This window comes from Poecile atricapillus, chromosome Z (genome assembly GCF_030490865.1).
Source record: "Poecile atricapillus isolate bPoeAtr1 chromosome Z, bPoeAtr1.hap1, whole genome shotgun sequence".
NCBI classification, from domain to species: domain Eukaryota; kingdom Metazoa; phylum Chordata; class Aves; order Passeriformes; family Paridae; genus Poecile; species Poecile atricapillus.
In genome coordinates this window covers 43,929,018-43,950,581 of record NC_081289.1, presented here as the reverse complement: position 1 = coordinate 43,950,581, position 21,564 = coordinate 43,929,018, and the positions used below count along the sequence as shown (strand labels likewise).

The following is a 21,564-nucleotide window of genomic DNA, read 5'->3' as shown; positions in this document are numbered from 1 at the left end:
CTTGATTATTGTATATTGATAAACTTACCATCTTAATTCAGAAAGAAAATGGGTCTCTTGGAGAGAATTCAAAAAATTAAGTGTTTGGGGAAAACTGTCAAGATATATGCAATGTATGTAGTCAGCAGATCAAAGAACAGGATGGAAGGTAATATAGCACTTACCTATATGAAAGACTGGGCAGCTTTTCATAATATATAGTCACAGGAGATGCAGCTGTATCTTATGCAATTACTTTCTATAGTTTGAGTTGCAGGAATGATTAAACCTTTGAACAATTGACTGGGAAAAGTGGTGGAGTTGAAGCACGCTATAGCTCTTAACAACTGTGTCTTTAAACAACACACACTGACCCATGTTTGATGTTTGACAATTGAAAAAGTTACATGGCTGTTGTATGGAGCTAGTGACATCAGTGGTACTGCTAGGTCAAAACATTACGTGGGACTGTCTGCAGCATCAGACTCCATGGCTACTTAATGGATAAGCTTCTGCAATGATTTCAAAGTCTGGTCTTCACAACAGTCAGCTTCCGGCAGTCTGGGCCCTGGACTTCTCCTTTTTAGGAGATGGTAATCCTGCCATCCTTACTGTACCTGAAGTCCTCAGCTCCATTGAGTGCAAGAGAGACAATGACTATGGTAATGGTTCTTCTCTTCTTCCTGTAGTATAAAAATCTGCAGAATGCCTATGGCTACTAATTGAATATTCAGAGTCAGTTATTTCCTTCCTCTTTTCTTCCTGGGGGGGGGTTTGGGGGGTTGGAGGTTATATGCTGGAGTGTGAACAGACTCAGGAAGTGTTATGCTGTCACCTGGAAGGAAAAGGACTAATCTGAAAATCTCCACAAGTCACAGTCTGCATTACTGATTGGACTGTAGGAGGAAACTTTTCGTTGTTTCTGTTAGTTTGGTTGGTTGGTTTTGTTGTTATTTGGGTTTGGTTGTTTGTTTTTTGGGGGGAGGGGTGTTTAGCAATCAGTGGCAAATACCTAGTAAATACTTGCCGGTGTTACCATTTTAAAATGCTGTGTATAAATGGAGAATTTCCATGCTATGAGATAAAGCTTGTCAGTGGGACTGCGTTGGCAAGCAGGTTGCAATCATTTTAGTGCCTTGGCGTGGCTGTAACAGAATAATTCCCTTGCTTTCACTGGAGCTTCTCTTCCTTTGCTGTCATCATTGGCTTTGGTTGTGAGTAGCACATTGCTTCTCTTGGGGTGCTTATTCAAATACAGCTGCAACCCCCCCCCCCTCCCCAGACAAACTCAAGTTCTCTGCTTTAGGAATGTTAGTCTTCTCAAACACTTCCCTTTTCTTTGTTCTCATCTTAATTCAAGCAGGTTTGTTTTTTGTATTATTAAATATGGATCTTCATTCAGCAGTGGATCTTCCACTTATGTCTTTTTTGTCTATAGAAGGCAACTGGGGAATTGATGGATCCACTGCTGGATATGGTCAGTATTCCTCTGAAGCAATACAGGTTCTGTGTTCTATTTATGGAAGCATCTGAGCAGCTGTTGCACCAAGAAATTATCACTTAATGTGGCCTATTAGATCAATCTACATTATGGTCTGCTTTTCAATAAAAAAAAAATCAGAAAAGCTGAGAAAAAACCTAATTTCCTTAAATTCCTCCTTCTTTTCTACAGGGATGATACATTTAAGTGTGTTTGTGCCAACACATTTTTTCTCTTCAGCTAGTGCTGAGAAATTGCTCTTCCTCTCCAAGGACACTCCCCTGTGTTCTGCTACAGGATAACCAGCTAAACCTAATCTCAGCCTTTTTCAACACTTGAAAGGAGCTGTTTACAGATTTTTCCAGGAAACATAGACTGAGATTTTTTTCAGCTGCCTGAAGTGAACTTGGGGCAGCAGTGAGAGAGCAGGGACTCAAACACAGTGGTACAGAGATGGGTCTGGTGGTTTGGAAGTGATCTGAAGCTATGCCAAAAATTACTTACCTTTTCTGTGAAACCAGGATATACTCATATGAGGAGTCTGCAGCCATCTGTCCTGGTGTTGTCACCTAAACCACAGACTGGCACATTTGCTGCATTGTTAGGTGGTATTCTGAAACCTGATATTGAACCCAACCCAGAACATAATTTCCTGTTTGTAGTTCAGGTGTGTGGCTGTGTAATACAACTTGTTCAGCTGCCTTTGTATTTCTAGTAAGAGCCTGCAAAGCTCGCCTTGTCTTAAAAGTTACAGGAAAAAGGTGAAGGAGCAAACAATCTTCTCTATCTCACTGTCATGCTGAGGTTATCAGAAATGCCTGTTCATGGTATCTACAAAAGAAAAGAAGGAACTGCTTGAAAAGCAACACATGTATTTATATTTTCTCCCACTCTCGCCTCCCTTTTTTTTATCTACTCTAACCTGAATTTGGTAAACTGCAGGATGGGATGAATTATTGTATTTATGTCAATATTTGCAAATGATGAAAAGAAATTTGTGACTGCTGCTTCAAGTAACATCGTGCTATTTTGTATCAAGAAGTATGTAAATAAGCAGGTCCTTAAGAGCTGCACAAATTTAAGATGAAAATATGATCATTTTCTCCAGCAATATTTCCACTTCTTTATTGAGTTTCCATTTTGGCTGTTTTTATTTTTTTGCATTTAAAAATAAGCTTCCATTCTCCCTCAAGTGATTTAGCAGTTTGAAAAAAAGGACAGACCTTTACATACATGTGGAAAATAGTTTTCTTAAAATGAATGCATCTATTCAGGCACTTTTTCACACCTTTGCCTGACAGACCTTATTTTCCTTTTTTTTTTTTTTTTAATTATTTTGACCATTCCCATGTGACCATTTTCATTAGCTTTTCCCAAAAGTACACTGTACTAGAGGGAATCCTAGGCCTGTGACTGAAATCAAACCAATTTCGAACATAAACTAATGACCTCATTTGTCCTGCATAAAATTTATGGGGTTTATTTTTGTTGGAACAGTATAACCTTACCATGTAATGAACATAAAATATATCTGCTGATTCAATGTTCTTATAATTTAACCCCTTCCTCCTTTTCTGAATTTGGTTATTTCTTCCTGTCAGAAGACTTCACATCCTCATGATGTTTTGTTTATTTATGGTGACTTCTTTTGTTAAGATGAGCCCAGGCAGTGCTACAGGCTGGGGGCAGAGCAGCTGGAAAGCTGCTCAGTGGAAAAGGACCTGGGGGTGCTGATCAACAGCACCTGAACATGAACCAGAGTGTGCCCAGGTGGCCAAGGAGGCCGATGGCATTCAGACTTGTGTCAGCAGTGGTGTGGCCAGCAGGACCGGGGCAGTGATTGTCCCTCTGTGCTCGGCACTGCTGAGGCCACTCCTCAAATCCTGTGTCCAGCTCTGGGCCCCTCACTACAGGAAGGACATTGAGGGGCTGGAGTGAATCCAGAGAAGAGCAACAGGGCTGGGGAAGGGGCTGGAGCACAAGTCCTATGAGGAGCAGCTGAGGGAGCTCAGCTGGTTTAGCCTGGAGAAAAGGAAGCTCAGGGGTGACCATATCACTCTCAACAACTGCCTGACAGGAGCCAGGTGGGAGTCAGCCTCTTCACCCAGGCAACAAGTGACAGGACGAAAGGACAGAGCCTCAAGCTGTGCTGGGAGACATTCAGGCTGGACTTCGGGAAGAATTTCTTCATGGCAAGGGTTGTTAAGCATTGGAACAGACTTCCCAGGGAAGTGACTGAGTCACTGTACCTAGAAGTGTTCAAGAAATGACTGGGCATGGAACTTAGTGCTATGGTTTAGTTGACAGGGAGGTGATCTGTCAAAGGTTGGACTTGATGTTATAGATCTCTTCCAACCTAGATAATTCTGTGATTTTTTTATCAACATGGTATTTTGAGTCTATAGTGACTGGACTTTTACTCTCTTATGTTTCAAATAATGCTGGTAAAATCTCATTTTCCTTACACCAACCCCCAACTGTAAATGACTACATAGAGAAGTGTGTTGTAGGAATGGGTTCTAATGGAACACATTTCTAAATCTTCTTCCGGTTTATACTAATAGCAGTATTTTCTTCTCTCTATTAAGTTTTTCCCCCTCAAAGAAAGCAAATTTAGTTAGTTGCACATAAGTTCTGATGACCAAGTTGATTACTACTTAATTATTGTCCTACTGGTGCTTGAAACTCTGGCAGTAAGCTTAGTATTTCATAAGAAATGCTGAACTGTAAACACTTATACATGCATTTTGAAACTGTTTATGTACTTGCCCTTTCTCAGAGCTCTCTGACCTTACCTAATCTGATTATGTAGAAAAGATGGTGGGTAATTGCAGTTAAATATTGCCATCTTCTTTACTTGTCTGTGGTGGGTAAACCTTAGCTGGATATCAGGTGCCCACTGAGTCACTCTATTACTCCCCCTTCTCACCTGGACAGGGGAGAGAATAAGATGGAAAACAATTTGTAGGATGACAGTCTAATAAAGCAAAAGCTTGTGTGTACACAAACAAAGAGAAAAAAAGGGGGTTTTATTCTCCATTTCCCATCAGCATGCAATGTTTGGCCCTTCCCAGGAACCAGGGCTTCAGCACACATAGCTGTTTCCTCACAAGGTAAACATTGTGAATAACAAATGCCTCACTTCATGCTCGTTTTCTTAGTTTTTATAACTGAGCTGACTTAGGGTATGAAGTACCTCTTTGGTCAATTTGAGTTAGGGGGGCTTAGTTGTGTCCCTTCCCAAGACATCATGTGACTGGTACTCCCTTCTGAAGAAAAATGGGTAGGCTGTCATGATAATGGATCTGGAAGGGTGTTTTCTAAGATAAAAAGTAAAGATTTGGATCTGAAACTTAAAATGATCCAAATGAACAGAAGTGTACAGATTTCCTAGAAATTTCCAGTGGAGTTTTCCCATTTCCTGAAGAAGGAAAGGTAAAAGTGTGATGATCAACAGATGACTCAAGAGTTGGTGCTAAGATCAGTGGATTACTGAGAACAGTACTGTAAAACAGTATTTCATAATGGATATATTAATATTATGGATACTTTTTGAGATTCAGTTTATACCCATGCAGTGGGAAATAAAGTTGCGATAGAGCTACATTAATGTACAAACTGTGACTACATGAACACATGGATGGGGATGGGATATGAAGGCTCATCACAGAGTACGGCATGGAGAAAGAGCAACAATCATCCCAGGCAGACTGCTGGGACAAAAATCCCACACTAGTTTTAAGAAATCATTTTGTGAACTCATGAGAAGGCTTATGTGAGACAGTTGTAAAACCACTGAGGAATAAAATCTGGTTTCCAAGAGTCCTTTCCTATTGTATGGTCTTAAATGTTTATTAAGAAGGTCTCTCACTGTTTCTCTTGATCCTGTCTTATGACAGTTTCTTTTTGCTAATTGCCATTTTGTAGTGTCACGTCATTGTTACACACTTAACATTGCAGCTGGGTAGTTTCTAAGCATTTCAGCCTTCCCCATGTTTATTGAAATAAAAGGGCAAAATAAATCCATATCCATATGCTTATTTGTTGTTCTTTCTTACTTAAAAGCTTGTTCTGCTTTATAATGTAATTTCACTTGCTTTTTTTACCAATTACTTTGCTATGACTGAACACTTTTAACCTGACTTTTTAAGAAAACAAGGTTTATGTGATTGTGCTAATATCTGTTAATATTTCCATATGAACCTTGAATTCATTAGCCTACTTCATCCAGATTTGACTGGCAGGAAGAAAAATTAGAAATGTTAAGTTTCTGAAAAAAAATGCCTTTATCTAAACAGCTCCATGAAGAAGAGAGCCTGCTAGTGGAGGCTATAAGAGCTCAGTCTCATCAGTTACATTAAAACCCACATAAGAAATCATCCTATAGGCCCAACTCCAGAGTAAATGGCAGTGTAAGAAAAACACAGGAGACTGTAGAACTTTGCCAGATTAATGGCATACGTACATGAATCATTCATGGTCCCAGTTTTAAAGGACTACTGATCATTCCCAGCTAAGTATCTACAGAAAGTGTGCTAAAAACTAGCATAGGGTTTCTCAGCAGTAGTGCATGATCAACATATATTCAATCTCTTTTAAAAATAAAAATTCTGCTGTTAGGAGAAAAGAGAATGTATTGAGAACAAGGTTGTTTCGTGGTGGTTCTTTTATGAAGTGCAATTTTTAAGAACATAGGGTAATAACTTTGAAGTTATGACTGTGCATTTTATTCTTCAGAGTAGTTTCTGGAAAGCCTGCTTTTCTACCTGTACCCATCAGTGCAGATGACAGAAGGTGATGCAACACCAGCCACAAGAAATGACTCTGAATGCAATGCTGGTAGCAATAGTAACAGTACAGATGAAACATGCTTCCACTAAAGGCTGAAATTTAAGTTAAATAACTTTTTTACCACTGATAATAATGAGTAATTTAGTTCCTTTCCATAGGAAGGTGGCTGAAAGTAGGAAATACAGTATTCAGCATTTTTCTGTTACACAAATACATTCCATTTCCTTCTTCTCATCTACAAGACTGTTTTTATGCATAACTCACACATATATTCTGTACCACTTTTACACCTGTCAGTAATAGCTTTGAATATGAGGTGGAGTCAGCACCTTTAACATGCTTATCTTTATAAGCGAGGCTGATCATACATCTTTGATCTCACAAACCCTCACTCTGCTAATCCCCAGCCAGTTTGGTACTGCAGCGTCATGCATTTGCACACAAGCAACTGATGATCTATATTTTCTCTAGCAAAACTCCTGGTGACCCCTTCTCTCATAGGACTATGGATAGCAACAAAGTTGCCAGTGTGGGAGCAAACATTCAGCTTTACCTTTTAGGAAATCCTTTTAGGAAATCCTTTTAGGATCCTTTAGGAATCCTTTTAGGAAAAGGATTTTCCTAATGGTCCTAAAACTCTACTTGGAGGCTTTCTCTTACCTCTGCATTTATGAATAATATGCTCTACACCTGACTGATAATTAACAGTTTTTTTTTGAATACCAAATCAGGATGGAAGTTACTGGGCCTGATCCTTTCTCCAGGAGATCTCAAATAATGTTAAAACTTCTGCAAGGGTAAACAAATAATCCCCCACCCTACTGCTATACTAATTCAACTCCATGAGCTTCTTTCCAGCAATTTTCTTAGCACTGAAGCGAATATGAGCCCAATTTTCACTTCAGCTGCCAGAGTTAGCTCTGGTCCTTTGTACGCAGAGCAGCGTACCCCCAGGCTGCTGTCCCAGGCAGATGTGAGTTTCTGTGGCTGCCAGTGCTCTGCCTGCTGCGGTGGTGGCTGGTGTCCCACGGTGGCATTTGCCTGTGCCCCTGTGCTGTCGGGTGGGCTCACACCAGGCTCGTGTGCCCGCAGTGCCACCGAGAGCGCGCCGCTTCCTCGCTCCAAACCTTCCTCGTGCCCGTGGTCCTCCACAGGTCACCGCATGCAGTGCTTCTAGCTCGTGATTTTAATTCTCACGTGTAGGTTATGCATTTCTGTGGGCAGAATACATAGCTGTGAAATGTGTGCTGCTCCTGAAGCCTGTTCTGCTTGTGCTGTGCAGTCCTGAGGCAGGAGTGCATAAGCATAAACTCCCGGGTTTTTCCTGGTCGTGCCACATAATCCAAGCCCAGCAAACCCCAAGCAGTGTCCTTTCTTTACTTGTAGGTACTTGCAAGAGGCTTGCAACACCAGTTTTTGTTGGTTTTGTATGCAACTATACAAGAGTGGCTTTAATCATAGCCTTGGGCAGTCAGTGATTTCCTTCTAGTGTTTTCCAAGAGAAGTCTGCTTCTGGTCTTTGTTGTCGGGACCATAAGGAGGAGTGGGAGTGGGAGTGGGTTGATCCAGAGCTGGGGAGGTCAAGAAGCATCAAAGGAAGGGAATGTCTCTTTCTGTGTCTTAATGGTAAACACATGGGCACTTGAGCACATTTGCAGATTGCTCTTGCAGTAATTAAAGACACCTTTTCATGAAAATGGTTCTTAAAAGTTCAAAGAAATGAAGGAGGACAATGTGTAAAAGAGCACCTTGTAGGGCTCATCAGTTATTAGCATTTTTTTTCAAAGGTTCTGGTGTCCTCTCACATTGTCTGTCTCTTGTTAAGCAGGAATATTTTTATGAACACGGTAACTGAGGTTGTTTTTCCTTAACCAAAAAAAACAACAACCCAAGTGAATCTGTATATTCTAGATTCTACTCCTGTACTGCTGGTGCTTCAGCAATAAACAAGTCACATAATAGATCCTGAAACACCAATTAAGTCTTCCTTAAGAGTGTTAAACAAGAGAAGTCTGAGATGAACAGTACTCCAGGATATCATGTGGACTATAGTCCCTAAAAGAGAATGTCTTTTAGGTTCTTTTGTGATGAAAAATAATTGTGCTTTTAAACTAACCTTTAACATTCATTTACATCTATGTGTGCCATCGTGTCAAGGGTTAGAATAAGTCTGTGGTAAATTAAGGGATAGGGGAAAAAAAGACAAACTGTTTGCTAAGAGGCAGCCATTTCTTCCGAAGTGTTTGTGATGTCTGTGCTGTTGAGGATGGTTATTTGTAATTTTCCCATCCATTTAAGTGGGAAGAAATACATAGCATTATTTAGAGATGAACAAGAACAAAGATGCAGGTCTGTACTCTGAAGGTTTATTTTATTTTTTTAGGAGACTTTTGTCACTGGTAAAAAAAAGTGTGAGGAAACATTTTAGTGTGATACTCATTGATTAATTATTTTTTCACTGTAGATTTGAATTTAGGCAAAGTAATACTGCACATAATTTATAAAATTCTCCTTAAGTTTCTATAAGGTACTATAGGGAACAACACAAGATTGATGGCAACACAAGAAGATGGGAAGAAGATGCTCAGGCTAACATAAAACTTTCTGTATTCTTCAGGCCTCCACATGGTCTTCAGCTTTATTTTATTTGTATGGGATTTGAGGGTTGATTTTATGGGTACCATTGATCCCTCAAACCTTTTAGTGAGATTTATAGCTGTTTGTGCATGTATTCTTCAATCTCTTGACAACGGGTGAGATTTTTGTGGCAGCTTTACATACATCATAATTTATTTTATTGTCCTAGTCTTTCCACATCTTAAAATTACTGTTATTATTGCATATTTTGAAGGGCTGAAATACTGTTTTCTGGTTTTTCCCCTGTTCTGTGGAGATTAAGTAGACTATCTTGGTTTCAGGTCAGATAGCATGTCACTGGGACAGCAAAATGACTGTAAGCATTCATCCCCCATGGATGAAATACCAACCTGCAGCATTTGTGTCTCTCACCTTGAGAAAACCACTACTGAGATCTTTGTAGATGTGCTTTAAAGCTGGGCATAATCCAGTGGCGGATGAAATGCGGAGCTGTACAAATCAGTGACATTTAACCCCACCACACGTCAGTCCAGCTGGTAAGAGAAATTCATAAGGACTGTTTCCAGCCCATTTTCCTGGTTAGCACTCCTAATCACACACCTCCTGTGTGATTTCTGTGCAGGTGTACACACTTGTGCAAACAGACTTTATTCTATATTCAAATTTTCTTGTTCAAGTAAACTTTTAAAGCACCTGAATTTCATTTCACACTTCTCTTAAGAACAGTTGTTATTTCTGGAGAGAGAGTAGTCACCTTTCCCTTTGCCTTTCATCCTTTCTCTTCTTATTTGTATGAAGAAATTCTATCACTCAGTTGTGACATTTCAGTACTGGACACTACACCCATTTTAACTGAAAGCATATTCTTCTGAAATAAAACCTAGCTATACTTGTCAGCAGATACACTCTATAACTCCATAAAAAGGACTGAATGATAAAAATAGTAAAAGATATGAAGCGTTTAGGTGTTTCTGAAATCTACCCTTAAAAAGAGCAAGAGCCAGCAATCCCTTGTGCCAAGCTCTTTTATCTCTTGCAGAGCTATTTCTTATTTACTGTTATGCTTAACAATTCCATTTCACAGTGTGCTTTAGCTTCCCAACAACAGAAAAAAAAATTACTTAAGAAAAAACAACTTGCAAATCCAAGACCAGGCGTCTGTTTCTGCACAGTTCTAAATGAAGCCTTACCATTTCTTAACTAATGAGAATCTTTTCCATGTGGAATAAATCCTTAGTTCTTAGCAGCATTAGTAATGCTTAAAAAAAAAAGTATTTAAAATGGTTCAGTTGCCAACTGCCTTTGACTGTCTCAATAAGACATTGAAAGAGACCTTCTGCTCTAAATTAATAAGGCCAATCACAGCCACACAAAGCCCAGAATGACCGATCATTCTTCTGGTGTCCTCGCTATCTTTACTGAGGTCAGATAAATCACTTTCGAGCTGTTAAATCAATGATCATAAATTAGAGCCCTGTTTTTACAGCACCTTGTGGGAAATTCTCATGGTTAAATTAATCTAACAGCTGCAGCAATGAGCACCTCCCACAAGATCATGTCAAAAGTTCTCCCCCCATACACCACCTTTTTTTAAAAAGGGGAAAAAGGACTGAATTATTTGTTTTTACCTAGCACACAAAATGGAATCCCTCTGTCTATCCCTGCTAATTCGTGTTTCAATTGTACCCAGCTGTTTAAATTGCACTGTGCAGAGATTGCCTTGATCCCCAGGTGCTGGTACTCCATCTGTGCTGCTCTGAGAGACTATTTACAGCCGAGGTTAGGCCAGTGATTGCTGGGATGGAAAACTCATTTCTCAGCCTGGCTTTTATTTACACTCTTATTAAAGATCCTTTCACTCATGTTGGAATGGCAGCTAGTGGCTGCAGTAAGCGCTTGGCATTGAGCCAAGGAGCGAAATTACCATGTCGATGAAAGATAGCCTGCTTCCATTTTAACCTTTCACTGTTCCCCCCTTTCCGTCTATATTTGCATGAAGAAGGATGATTATTGAAAGAGATAGGGGGACAAAGGGATGAGAGAATCCTTGTCAACTAAGCTTTTCAAGGGATAAACCAATGGTTTGTGACCAATTTTGAAAAATCTTTACTGCCTTATTAATTTCCTACTCCTTTCCCTTAATTGCTATTAGAGTTTATTTTCACATGAAGCAACAGAGCTGCTCGTGCTCTGCTCGCATCCTTCCCCCACTGCTACCCCTGTGAACATGACCCTAGGTATGTCTGCAGCGTTGAGGTTTCTACTTCATCCCCAATGCAGGTCACACAGAGCCACAGCAACACCCTCAAAGCATTTTTCTCCTACAAATATGTCTCTTGGAAATGAATCACCTCCTTGGGAGCAAGCAGCTCGTTGCACACAGCACGTTATGTTACTGGGGAGGGCAAGGGGAGAGTGTCTGGGGGAGGCTGGTGGGCAATCATCACACTGTGGCCCTAGATGCATTCAAAAAACCTATAACTATTTCTCCAGAAACCTCAGCACATTTGTTTTTAAGAGCAACACCAGACTGGTGAAAAGCAACACAATCCACCTCAGCTGTTGCAAGACAACAACCAACATTGTTAAGTGCCAACTATAGCCCAGTACAACAAGGAGGAGACCCCCAAAACCTCAAGTTTCTCTGCCAAGCTCTATTTGTGAGGCAGCCCATGACCTGAAATGCAGCAACTGTGCTGGTTCTTGACTGCAGGCAAAACCATGCTTTTCTCTCTTTGCCTGCTTCCAGAGCAGAAAGAGATGAGTTGTTCTATTTTCCATTTTCCTGAGTGGAGGAGCAGTGACTCTGCTGGGAGGTTTACAGGGGTTGGTGTTCATGCTCTTGAGCCTTGTTTTGGGTGTGTGCAAATAGAAGCATTCATCTCCTAGGAGGAAAGGAAAAGGAAAAGGAAAAGGAAAAGGAAAAGGAAAAGGAAAAGGAAAAGGAAAAGGAAAAGGAAAAGGAAAAGGAAAAGGAAAAGGAAAAGGAAAAGGAAAAGATGCCCATTTTCTAATTGACTGAGTACTCAGGTCCCTGGCTACTAACTTTCCTAATGAAGCCAGCACCAGGGAAACCTTACAGGAGCAGTAGCAGAAAAGAATGACTGGGTGATTTTATAGAACAATAAATTTTTTTTTTTTTTTTTTTTGGCACTAAACAGATATTCCCTAAAACACCTTTCTTACAAAAATATAACCACAGTAAGATTTACTATCTCAGCATTGTGTTTTATATTTTTCCCATTCACAGAATACTTATGCGTTCAAACTGAGTTTGAAAGTTGTGTTTTGATTCTTGTCTGTTTTATTTAAACTCCTATGCTGGTGCTCAAGCAGAGAAGGAGTAAGAATGATTTTCCAGATCTTTTAATATATTCTAAATTCCCAGATGTGAAATTCAATTGCATGAGTGCTGGCAAAAAACAAACTTTAAGAGGGGCCGCAAAGACCAGCAAAGTAAATTTATTTTTTTAATTGGGAGCATAGTGAACACAATCCTCAGAAAATGCAGCATAAGAATTTTGTATTAGGAGCTTGTTCGTGGAGTACCTTGATCTCAGCTAGATGAGATGCAGTTGACATTTGGCAGACAAAGCTCTAGGGAAACCTGGTGGATGGTAAGAAATAAGACATTTGGTGCAATTAGCTGTGGTACCAACCCAGGAATGAAAGTAAACAGGCACAACATGGGGATGAGAGGATTTTCCAGAATTAAGGCCTAAACAGCTCATGGCTGCAGGAATCCCCTGCTCTTTCTACATTCTTTGGCAATTCCCTCTTTAAATAACTGGTTTGTCTGCTTCTAGATCCTGGATAACTGCAACTGGGTTTGGCTTCTCCCTGTCTGCTCTTGCCCATCCCAGTATGTGCTGTGATACTGCACTGTTCCCTGGATCAGCTGCCTCAGCCCACATCTGCCACAAAGGGCTGCAGGATTAAAAATTAAACTAATACACATTTAAGAGCTCTGGATGGGCAGGGTCAATCTAAATTCTGAACAGACTGAAATGACTGCAGGGCTGTCAGCTTTTATATCCTTGAGCTTTATTGAATATTATGCTGGGCAGAGAAATGGTCTCTATTTAGGAACAATTCATGCTATTTCATAAAGCGACTCCCTAGTCATTTGTCTTCCACAGCAACTCTCATGGGAAAGCAGGATCTTTCCTTGTAGTTTTACTCATAGATATCTTGCAGAATTTCCATATCCTTAAGTCTTAACTTTTTAAAGCAAAAATAGCAAAATTTCAGGTTTCTTTGCTTAGTCTCCAAAAAGTTGTAGCACTTACAGAAATACACGATGACTATCATAGGAGAAGCTAAATGCTCTGTCTGAGCTTGTGTGACAACCTTTGGTTTTCCCAGACAGCCCTTAATTTGCCAAGGAGGAGTAGTTTTCCTGGAGAATAACTGAGCCAAAGAACCTGGGCAACAATGGTGCAAAAAGTCGAGCCTTCTAAAACCAACTTAAAAACCATTAAAGTTTCCCCTTTCAAACTGGAGAATTAAAATATTACAGGCACGTAAGTTTTAATTTAGAGGTAATGAGCAATGTTAGGATAATGAAGAAACCATTTCCCCTTCTTTGAGTCTTCCCTTTATCTACCAGCATTCCTGCATTGCTGGAGATGCTCTCACTGTCAGCACCTGCAGGAAGCAAGTGGTGGGAGGAGTGGCCAGGGACTCAGTGTCTCATCTCAAACAGCAGTTAACTACTCCAAAATGTTTTAAATCTGAGAGGGGCACAGTAAGGAGAGGAAAAGAAGGAAAAATACTACCCCATAGCATAAATAAAGCTGGAAGATGCTCTGCTGGAATTGTCTGTTGGGAAAGTTCTTGAATTACCACAGACAAGCAGAACACCCAACCAACAGACATGGAAATCCAGGGATGGCCGAGAAGCTCATGGGAAACACCAAACCATTACAGCTGTTTGTGTGCTGTCTTGACAGAGGAACACTGTAAGGGATTGATTTCTGTCACTGAAGGGAATAAATGCTTGTGGTCAAGATGAGGGATACTTTGACTCCTTAAGAGGCCAAAAAACTATGCACTAAAACACATAAAAATAATTCTATTATTGGGTGGCCTCAAATTCATGCAGGTTCAGAGATCTTACTTTTCTACACATCTAAATAATCAGTCTTAAATTTGCTACAGTAAAGATCTAATTATTTTGTCTGCTGCAGCTACCTCCCTCTCCCCTTAACATTTTGTGGCAGAGTGTCATGGACTATTGCTACAGCTTCAAATTTATGATTAATTACTCTTAAATTATTAAGAATCTCTTTATCTACCTGTAGACACATTTTGTCTACCTTCATCAAACTCCTCTGTAACAATTTCACCCTCAAAACACCATTTCCCCTGAAATTATTTTAACATCCCCAATAAATTATGGCATCCTTTGTTTTTCAAAGTGGAGGATTTTTCAAAAAAAACCTTCATCCTTCCTCCTAACAAGAACAGGATGTGCAAAAACCTTGATTTATATAAGCCTTCCTGAAAAGCATGAGAGAAGCTCTGGAATCAGTAAAAGCCACTGTGTGAAAGTATAAAGTCAACCCACTGTGAAAGTACATTGCTCTACCAGGATACATTAAGAAGACAAAATTTCAGGCCTCAGTTTACAGAAACTGTACAAAATACAATGAATTACTGGGATTGTTCCCTTATGTCACTTTAGTTAACTGGGCACATTCACTAGGATACATGAATGGATTATTTGGCAAAGCACTATCTTATTGCCTACAGGAATTACAGAAGCCGATGTCCAAATTTTAGGAGTTGTATCGATCACCTAAAAAAATTTAAAATAAGAAGCCTCACTTGATCTACAACCTTATAGAATTTAGGGCATAGGAAATGCAAAGCATGATGTGGAATAAGGTCCTTTAGGTTCAGTTGGTGTGCAACAGTTCCCTGTCACTGCATGCTACCAACACTTATTATTCAGCTGACACCAGCAAGCCAGGCAAAGCTGTGCTGAAGTTGTATTTGCACAGCAATTTTAAACTTGACACTGAGGTCACACTGCAGTAATAAACTGTAGGACTTAAGGGGAGAGCAGTGAAGCAAGAGTGAAAGAAACTAACACGTTAACTCTCTCTGCGCTCTCCATTGTGCTCAGTGGATACAACGGGCAGGGGCAGCACTTAAAAAACCGCAGTAGCACTAGGACAGATGTTTTTGGTGCTCATGAGGTGAAATAGGAAGCAGGAGAACCACTTGTGCTGCAATGCAGTATTTCAAAATCTAACGAGTAGGTACATGCCCAGCTTGCATTCTCCTGCTGGCAGCTCAGGTGGGCACTGTCCGTAGCTGCGCTGGTACAGGGCAAGGCCGGTGTCGGTTCCTGCACCTTCAGTAGCTGCAAAAGCACCTCTGGTTACTAAATAACCGTGAGAGCTTGTTTCAGTGGAACCTGTGAATTCACCCTTACTCAAACACAAACACAGAGCAGAATTCAGAAGACAGTGGTTCCTAAGGAACTGAGGATGAGGGAAGACTTACTCCAACTGTATTGTCATTTCCAAAATTACATCCAATGCCTCTGAGACTGGTACTGGATCACTTTGCATAGCTCTTCACTGAGTCAGAACATGGCAACTGGCAGTCTGCGTGATGAATCATGATCTCATGGCAGCACAAAGCTCTCACAGCTACCCTACAGCTGAACTCTTCCGGATCAACCCATCCATTAATGCACCTCAAAGGAATTTACTTCACTAGCTCAAGAATCAGACCTTTTGTCAGTGAATCATCAGTTCCATTGTAAAGCAGAGTGTGCTACTTGTCCACACTGTACAATTAGTAATACGCATAAGGAGACTCAGGGAATGTTCATGACAAATGCAGAATAAAAATGATCATACATCCAGATGGATTATATAATATATAATTTAAAATTTTATTTTAAAACTTTGCACATACACTTCTTCAGTATCCTCCCTCTTTTGTTCATTGCACTGAAAAGTTTCAAAAAACACAAAATATATCCCTTTACTAAACATTTTTTTTCTTAGGTTACAAAAAGATTAACATTTCACAGTCACAAAGCAGAAGTACATTGGTCCAGAACATCTTCCTCCAGCAGGTCCTCCTTTCTCCAGGACATATAAACCCTAGACAGTTGTACAGATCTCAAGTTATTAAGATTAAGTGCCCCTTGAAGGAAAGATAAATGTGGCAGGTATTAAAAAATCAGAATTAGACACCTATGAAAGAATACCAGCAGCAATGGAATAAAAAAAAAAAAAAAAAGCATGGAGGTGGAGAGGTGGAGAAAGGCATCCTTCAAGTACATCACAGATAGAAGTACAGCAGCACAGTTACAGCATCGTTTGGTCACTCTCTCTATGACAGCCACATCACTGAGTCTTCATCTAAGACACATGGAGGAAAACTACTTACATACCTAAAATGTCCGGGAGGAAAAACAGTTCCACAGAGTTTGCCATTCATGTTTGATAGAAAATTGCTGAAAGTATTAGTACATAAAATGTAAAATAAAAGGAAAACACCAAGGTTGGAAGAAACACAGCAGATTTGCTCGAAGCATGTAGTGTTCTTTAAAAACCTAGCAGAAGTTCAGAGCCAAAATCTGCCCAAACATCAAGAGCAGTTCCTCAGAAACATCCTGGAGGGACAGTTGACAGTACCTCACAAACAATATGTTGTCATATTTCAATGTAGAAGTAACTGCAAATGGAAATCCACTGAGATTCTGACCACTTTTCCTTTATTAGCCCTGTTGTTTTTTAGAATTTATTAAAAAAAATTCTCTCTCCAGTGTGAGGCCACTGAACAGCAACCCTCTCAGACAATACACTTTCGTGTTCATGAAGGAAGCATTATTGTCTTAATGCACCAAAAGATGGTTGTGTGCCTTACATAATCAGGTGTAAATTAAATTTCTAACCACCTTCTTCATCAACTTAAATAAAGAAAATTTTAGGCTGTAGTGCAAGAGAAAAATATCTGAAGTGGCTGTTCTACTTTCTGCAACAATATTTCTGGGAGAATGGTAAAAGCCTCTTGGTTTTGAGTTTCTAGAAAAGAAAACAGTGTTACGCTGCAGTTCACTGGAACTCCTCTACTGGTGCCTTTCCTTGCCATTGTCCAAGGAAGGACAAGAATTTTCCCAGCTTTCCAAGCAGTGCCTGTGCACTGGGATACTGGGATACAAAGGATACTGTGTGCAATAGCAATATGAACACAGATCTAACTCAGGGCTGAGGCTCCTTGCTGCTGAGGCTGTAGCAGTTTTGGATACTAAGGGAACTTGACCGCCAAAAGCCAGAGTACTGCTGGCATCAGGCAGTAACTAAGATGACATGCCAGGAATCTAAAATTTGGACTTGGTGCCTAACTTGCTCCAGTTTGAGGACACAAGACGTCTGCTCCTAACTCAGGAGCTTCACTGAGCCCTAGTGCAGCTGCAAGTCTGAACATGGCCGTACCCATCCTGCACCCATCTGAAAAATGGCACCGTGCACCAAGGAATCCTCCCTGCCACCAGTGTTTTGTAAAGCTGTGCAATGCAGTCATTCAGCCTTTAAAGAGAGTTGGAAGTGCTTTTAATTATTCTTGCTTCTCACATAGTATCTCCCCAATAAATGACTCCTGCCTGCTGTTTGTGTGAGCCTTAGGTGTGTATATGTATTTATACCATGCCCTGAAGCAGAGCACAACCCCAGGTGTGCAAGAATTTCCTACTGAAAGCAGGTAAAAGTGAAAGCCCAAGTACTAATGCATGGATCAGAGATGTGCCAGACACTCCAGAGAGGCAAGCACCTAAATGTGGAACAAAAAAAGCAAAGCAAAAAGTGTCACAGCACAGTTTCAGTCACATAAATCTGAGTATAAAACATTTTACTAAAGTTCTCAGAATTCATTAATTGATGCTAATTGATACTAATTGTTGAAACTGTATTTCTGCCCTTTCTGGGAGAGGGGCTGACAGTGAACTTAACTCAACCTGGGCCCAGCTGCTGCAGAGAAACTCCTGACTAATGCCAGTGCCTCAGATGAACAACAAACACTGTGCAGGCTGATTCACCAGCCCAACAGATTATGCTCTGAGAAAGTAACCTGCCACTTTGCTCCCACCAAGCCATGCAGTCTGCTAACCCATCTCTTCAGGGGTAAATTTAAAAACACCCCTGAATAAGAAGGTGCCTTTTCCATTGCCTTGAAGTTTCACTTTCAAATTTTGGCAAATGCTGCACTGGAAATCTACTTCCACCACATTGCACTCAGTGGTTTTATAGCGACTGGTATGTGTGTTGACACCATGCTACCAAACGAAGACCAACAGTGCACAAGCACTGAAATATTTGACTTGGGCTTGTAGTTGGTACCAGCAAGCACCAGCATCTTTGCTGTTCAGATGATTTCATCAGATTTGCCATCACTAATTTCTTTGCCAAAGAGGATCTGAATTGCTAGAGGACTATACAACTGCATTTGCAAAGAGACAACAAGAGTTACATAGAGCATGAAAAGCACGTTTACAAGTTTATTAGGCCAAAAAAAAAAAGAATAGTGCAAGAGAGGATCTCTTGCTTAAACTTTAAAACATATGAAGGGCCATGTGAAAAATATTCCAGACTCCAAGCCTCTCTTTTCACCCAGATGCACATAGAAAAGGAGGTAAAAAGAAAAAAAAAAATAAGGAAAGAAAGCATGAACATACGTAATCATATATGCCATTGATTTATACTGAAGCTCTAGAATATAAAACATCCACATTCTGTACAGCTTTATCACATGAGGCACTAGGGAACTCATGGAACAGTTTCCAGGCTAAAATCACGCAGCTTGTTGCAATGTTTGAGCTGTTCCACTCTCCACATTGCCTGCTTTCATCCTGAAACTTTTCTGGGTCTAGAGATTTGGAGCAAGAATAGTTTAAATCCACTAAACTGTACTTCCAGATGCAGACAAATACAGCATCTGGGCAGCTGCACCACACTTGGGCTGCGCCGTGTTTACACAGCACATCATAAATTACAGAACTGGCAAGCTCGGGGCCACGCCTGTTTGGGAGAAAGTCTGCAAAGGGCACAGCATCTCTGTCTCTTCTGGAAAGGACACAACGTTTGTGAGCTTCCTAGTCAGTGGCCTACAATGATGTCAGCTCCCTCTCTTTTTTCTTATTGAAGAAGTACAAACCAGATGAACAGCTCCGCACCAATGTGGTCTGGGCACAAATGAGGTGGATGTTGGCTCCCCAGCCAATATACCTCCTGCCTGTGTGCTAGATCTTTCTGATTTTGTTTGCTCTTGAACTCCTGACAATGAAGTAAGAGAGCTACCTGCATGGACTAAGCAGCCAGGTTACACTGCAGACTTGCTCATTTGTTTTTCTCCTGGACTACTGCTTTCATGCCAATAGTGTTTTAAACAAATTTTCTTTATTTAAATTGATTTATCACTGCTAAGAAAACAGCTGCTGAAGCAAGCCAAGGGCTTGTATCTATCACAGTCATCTTGTGATCCTTGAGTACAATTCTCAATGCCAAGAGGATAAAGTTTGAAGCTGTCCCTTTGTGATCACTGAAGTCAAGCAGGTGAGGTAAAAATAAATGAGGCAGGAAGAACTGAACCATCTTTGAAATAGATCACTATCTGGGTATCCAAATTGCTAATGAGAACAATACCACTACTTCAAGTAAAAGTCCAACTGCAAATACACTCAGGAGCCCAAACAAACTTACTAAATCTCAACTAATGGGAAAATTTTACGGTCAGAGATCCTTTCAACAGGATAAAGCAGGCAGAACCATTCAATGAATGTAAATCTCTGATCCCAAAGAAACCATGGCCTCCAGGTAAACATCACATAAAGCTGAGTTTGCATGCTCTGTATAATCATGGCATCCACACAACAAGAAATCTTGACAACTAATTCCTCACACCAGGATGAATTCTGCCATACAGGACTGTGACCTATTTCTCCTGGACAACTTTGCAGGTGACTGTTTTAGCTGCAGTAAACAGGCATAGTCACACTGAAACCCATTTCAGTTTTCCTACTAAAATACAGGAGGTATAGTCTACTGAAGAAGAGACGAGAGGAAAATAGGGGTTCAAAGGATTACATAAGTTTGAAGTTGTCCATAGATAAGTCATGAATACAACTTTCTGAAAGAAGAAAACTCTTGAGTCTCATATATGTATATCTATATTCTTAAATGAGATGTGACCCAAGTCCCCTTCTGAATATTTGGGGGTAGATTTCAGGAGCCTCCTTGGCTTCTGACACCTACTTTCACAACTGAAATGGCTCTTCCAAGCTACATGGTAAACTGAGAAAAAAATTAATTCCCCACCCCACCTAGAGGGATGACAGAATCCATAATATGCTAGCAGCATTTAAATCCCATTCCTGTTAAGCACCAAAACCATTTCTGCAGGGAAATTGGAGTCTTAAGGGTTATTTTTAAACATATACTGTATATGTGCAGAGCCCTACCTCTTGGGCAGAAAAATACCCCTCCAGCATTAGTTTTGACTAGATTACATCAATTGGAAGCGTCCTGGTCAGACCACCAAAAACCTATTGTCTCTTACAGGCCCTTCCCACAAAGATCGCCATCCTGTAACCACTCCTGGTGCTCCTCTCACGACTGTTTGTTGCCGTGTATCAAAGGGATGACGTAGACAGAGATGTCGTCTCCAGAACCCAGCCTGTCGTTGGATATCCGCCAGCCCCGGTCCTTCAGCACTCCCCTGGCTCGCATCACCAGGTCCTGCGCCGCCAGTGTGTACCTGTGGAAAAGGCACAGTTTTGAGGAGGGCTGTCTCCATGAGAAAAGTGGGGTTTTGACAGCCTGCTGCCTGCCAGATTTAATGTTGTGACCTACCAAGACATGCTTCCCAGTGTTTTAGAAGCAGGCAGGAGAAACACAAACTATGGCATATGCACAAAGCAACTCCTTCCAGTTCAGTGACAGTTCCTGAATAAGAATGTAAAGCTATTTGACAGACACCACCTGGTCAAAAGTCACTGGCCATTCTAAGTGCCTGGCTTCACCGATCTTCAGAAAAATATTAAACACAAGTATTATATTTGCCGTAACAAATTGGCTTTCTAGTAGGAGTCTGAAAAATAGAGGACCCGAAATAACACTACTTGTTGAAAACTACACTCTTGTTCACTGGCATGCCTGAAGGTAAACATGGCTCAACTATTTCAGAAATGAACTGCAACAAAGAAAGTAATTTGATAGCAAGTAATAGAGTATAAAAAATAAAATGCAAATTTCACTTTAAGACTAACTTGTCTGTTTTTCTCGACCTTAGGAACAACTTTTTAATCTTTTTTATTCTTAAACTGTAAAAGAAAACTTACAGTTAATGTGATCAGATTAACAGAGTCCCACAGTTCTTTCACATTTATGAGTTCAGTGAACAATGCATGAATGTGAGTGGTCAAGTGCTTCATTTAGTGAAATACCAAGTTTCACGTTGCTTCAAAACTCCCAGCCTGTGCTAGGCTGAGTGGCATTGGATTTACGGGAGTTATTTTTCTGTCTTGAAAAACTACCACATGCTGCTTGGGGGCAGAAGGGTGTCAGAGTCCAAAACATAGACAGTGTGCTGTCATGTTTTCCCTTACTGCTTTACCTTCTGTTACTACATCAACACATCTGTGTACTCACTTAGAAGTTTCCTCTGAAAGAAATCTCATTATGGGTGAACAGTTACTG

General features: G+C 40.5%; 2 protein-coding genes across 4 annotated transcripts in view; one reads left to right on the top strand and one right to left on the bottom strand.

Annotated features, from left to right (window-relative positions):
- LOC131592602 (protein MON2 homolog) overlaps positions 1–21,132 on the top strand; it is a 106,215-nt gene extending 85,083 nt beyond the window's left edge. For all 3 annotated transcript variants that reach the window (XM_058864203.1, XM_058864201.1, XM_058864205.1), the window contains one exon: positions 20,428–21,132. In XM_058864203.1, the coding sequence (XP_058720186.1) occupies positions 20,428–20,457 (30 nt within the window). In that variant the 3' untranslated portion in view covers positions 20,458–21,132. The remainder of the gene's footprint in view (positions 1–20,427) is intronic.
- The window catches only part of LOC131592603 (protein phosphatase 1H), a 124,225-nt gene continuing 123,136 nt past the window's right edge, over positions 20,476–21,564 (bottom strand). Inside the window, exon 10 of the mRNA XM_058864206.1 lies at positions 20,476–20,623. Within this exon, the coding sequence (XP_058720189.1) occupies positions 20,476–20,623 (148 nt within the window). The remainder of the gene's footprint in view (positions 20,624–21,564) is intronic.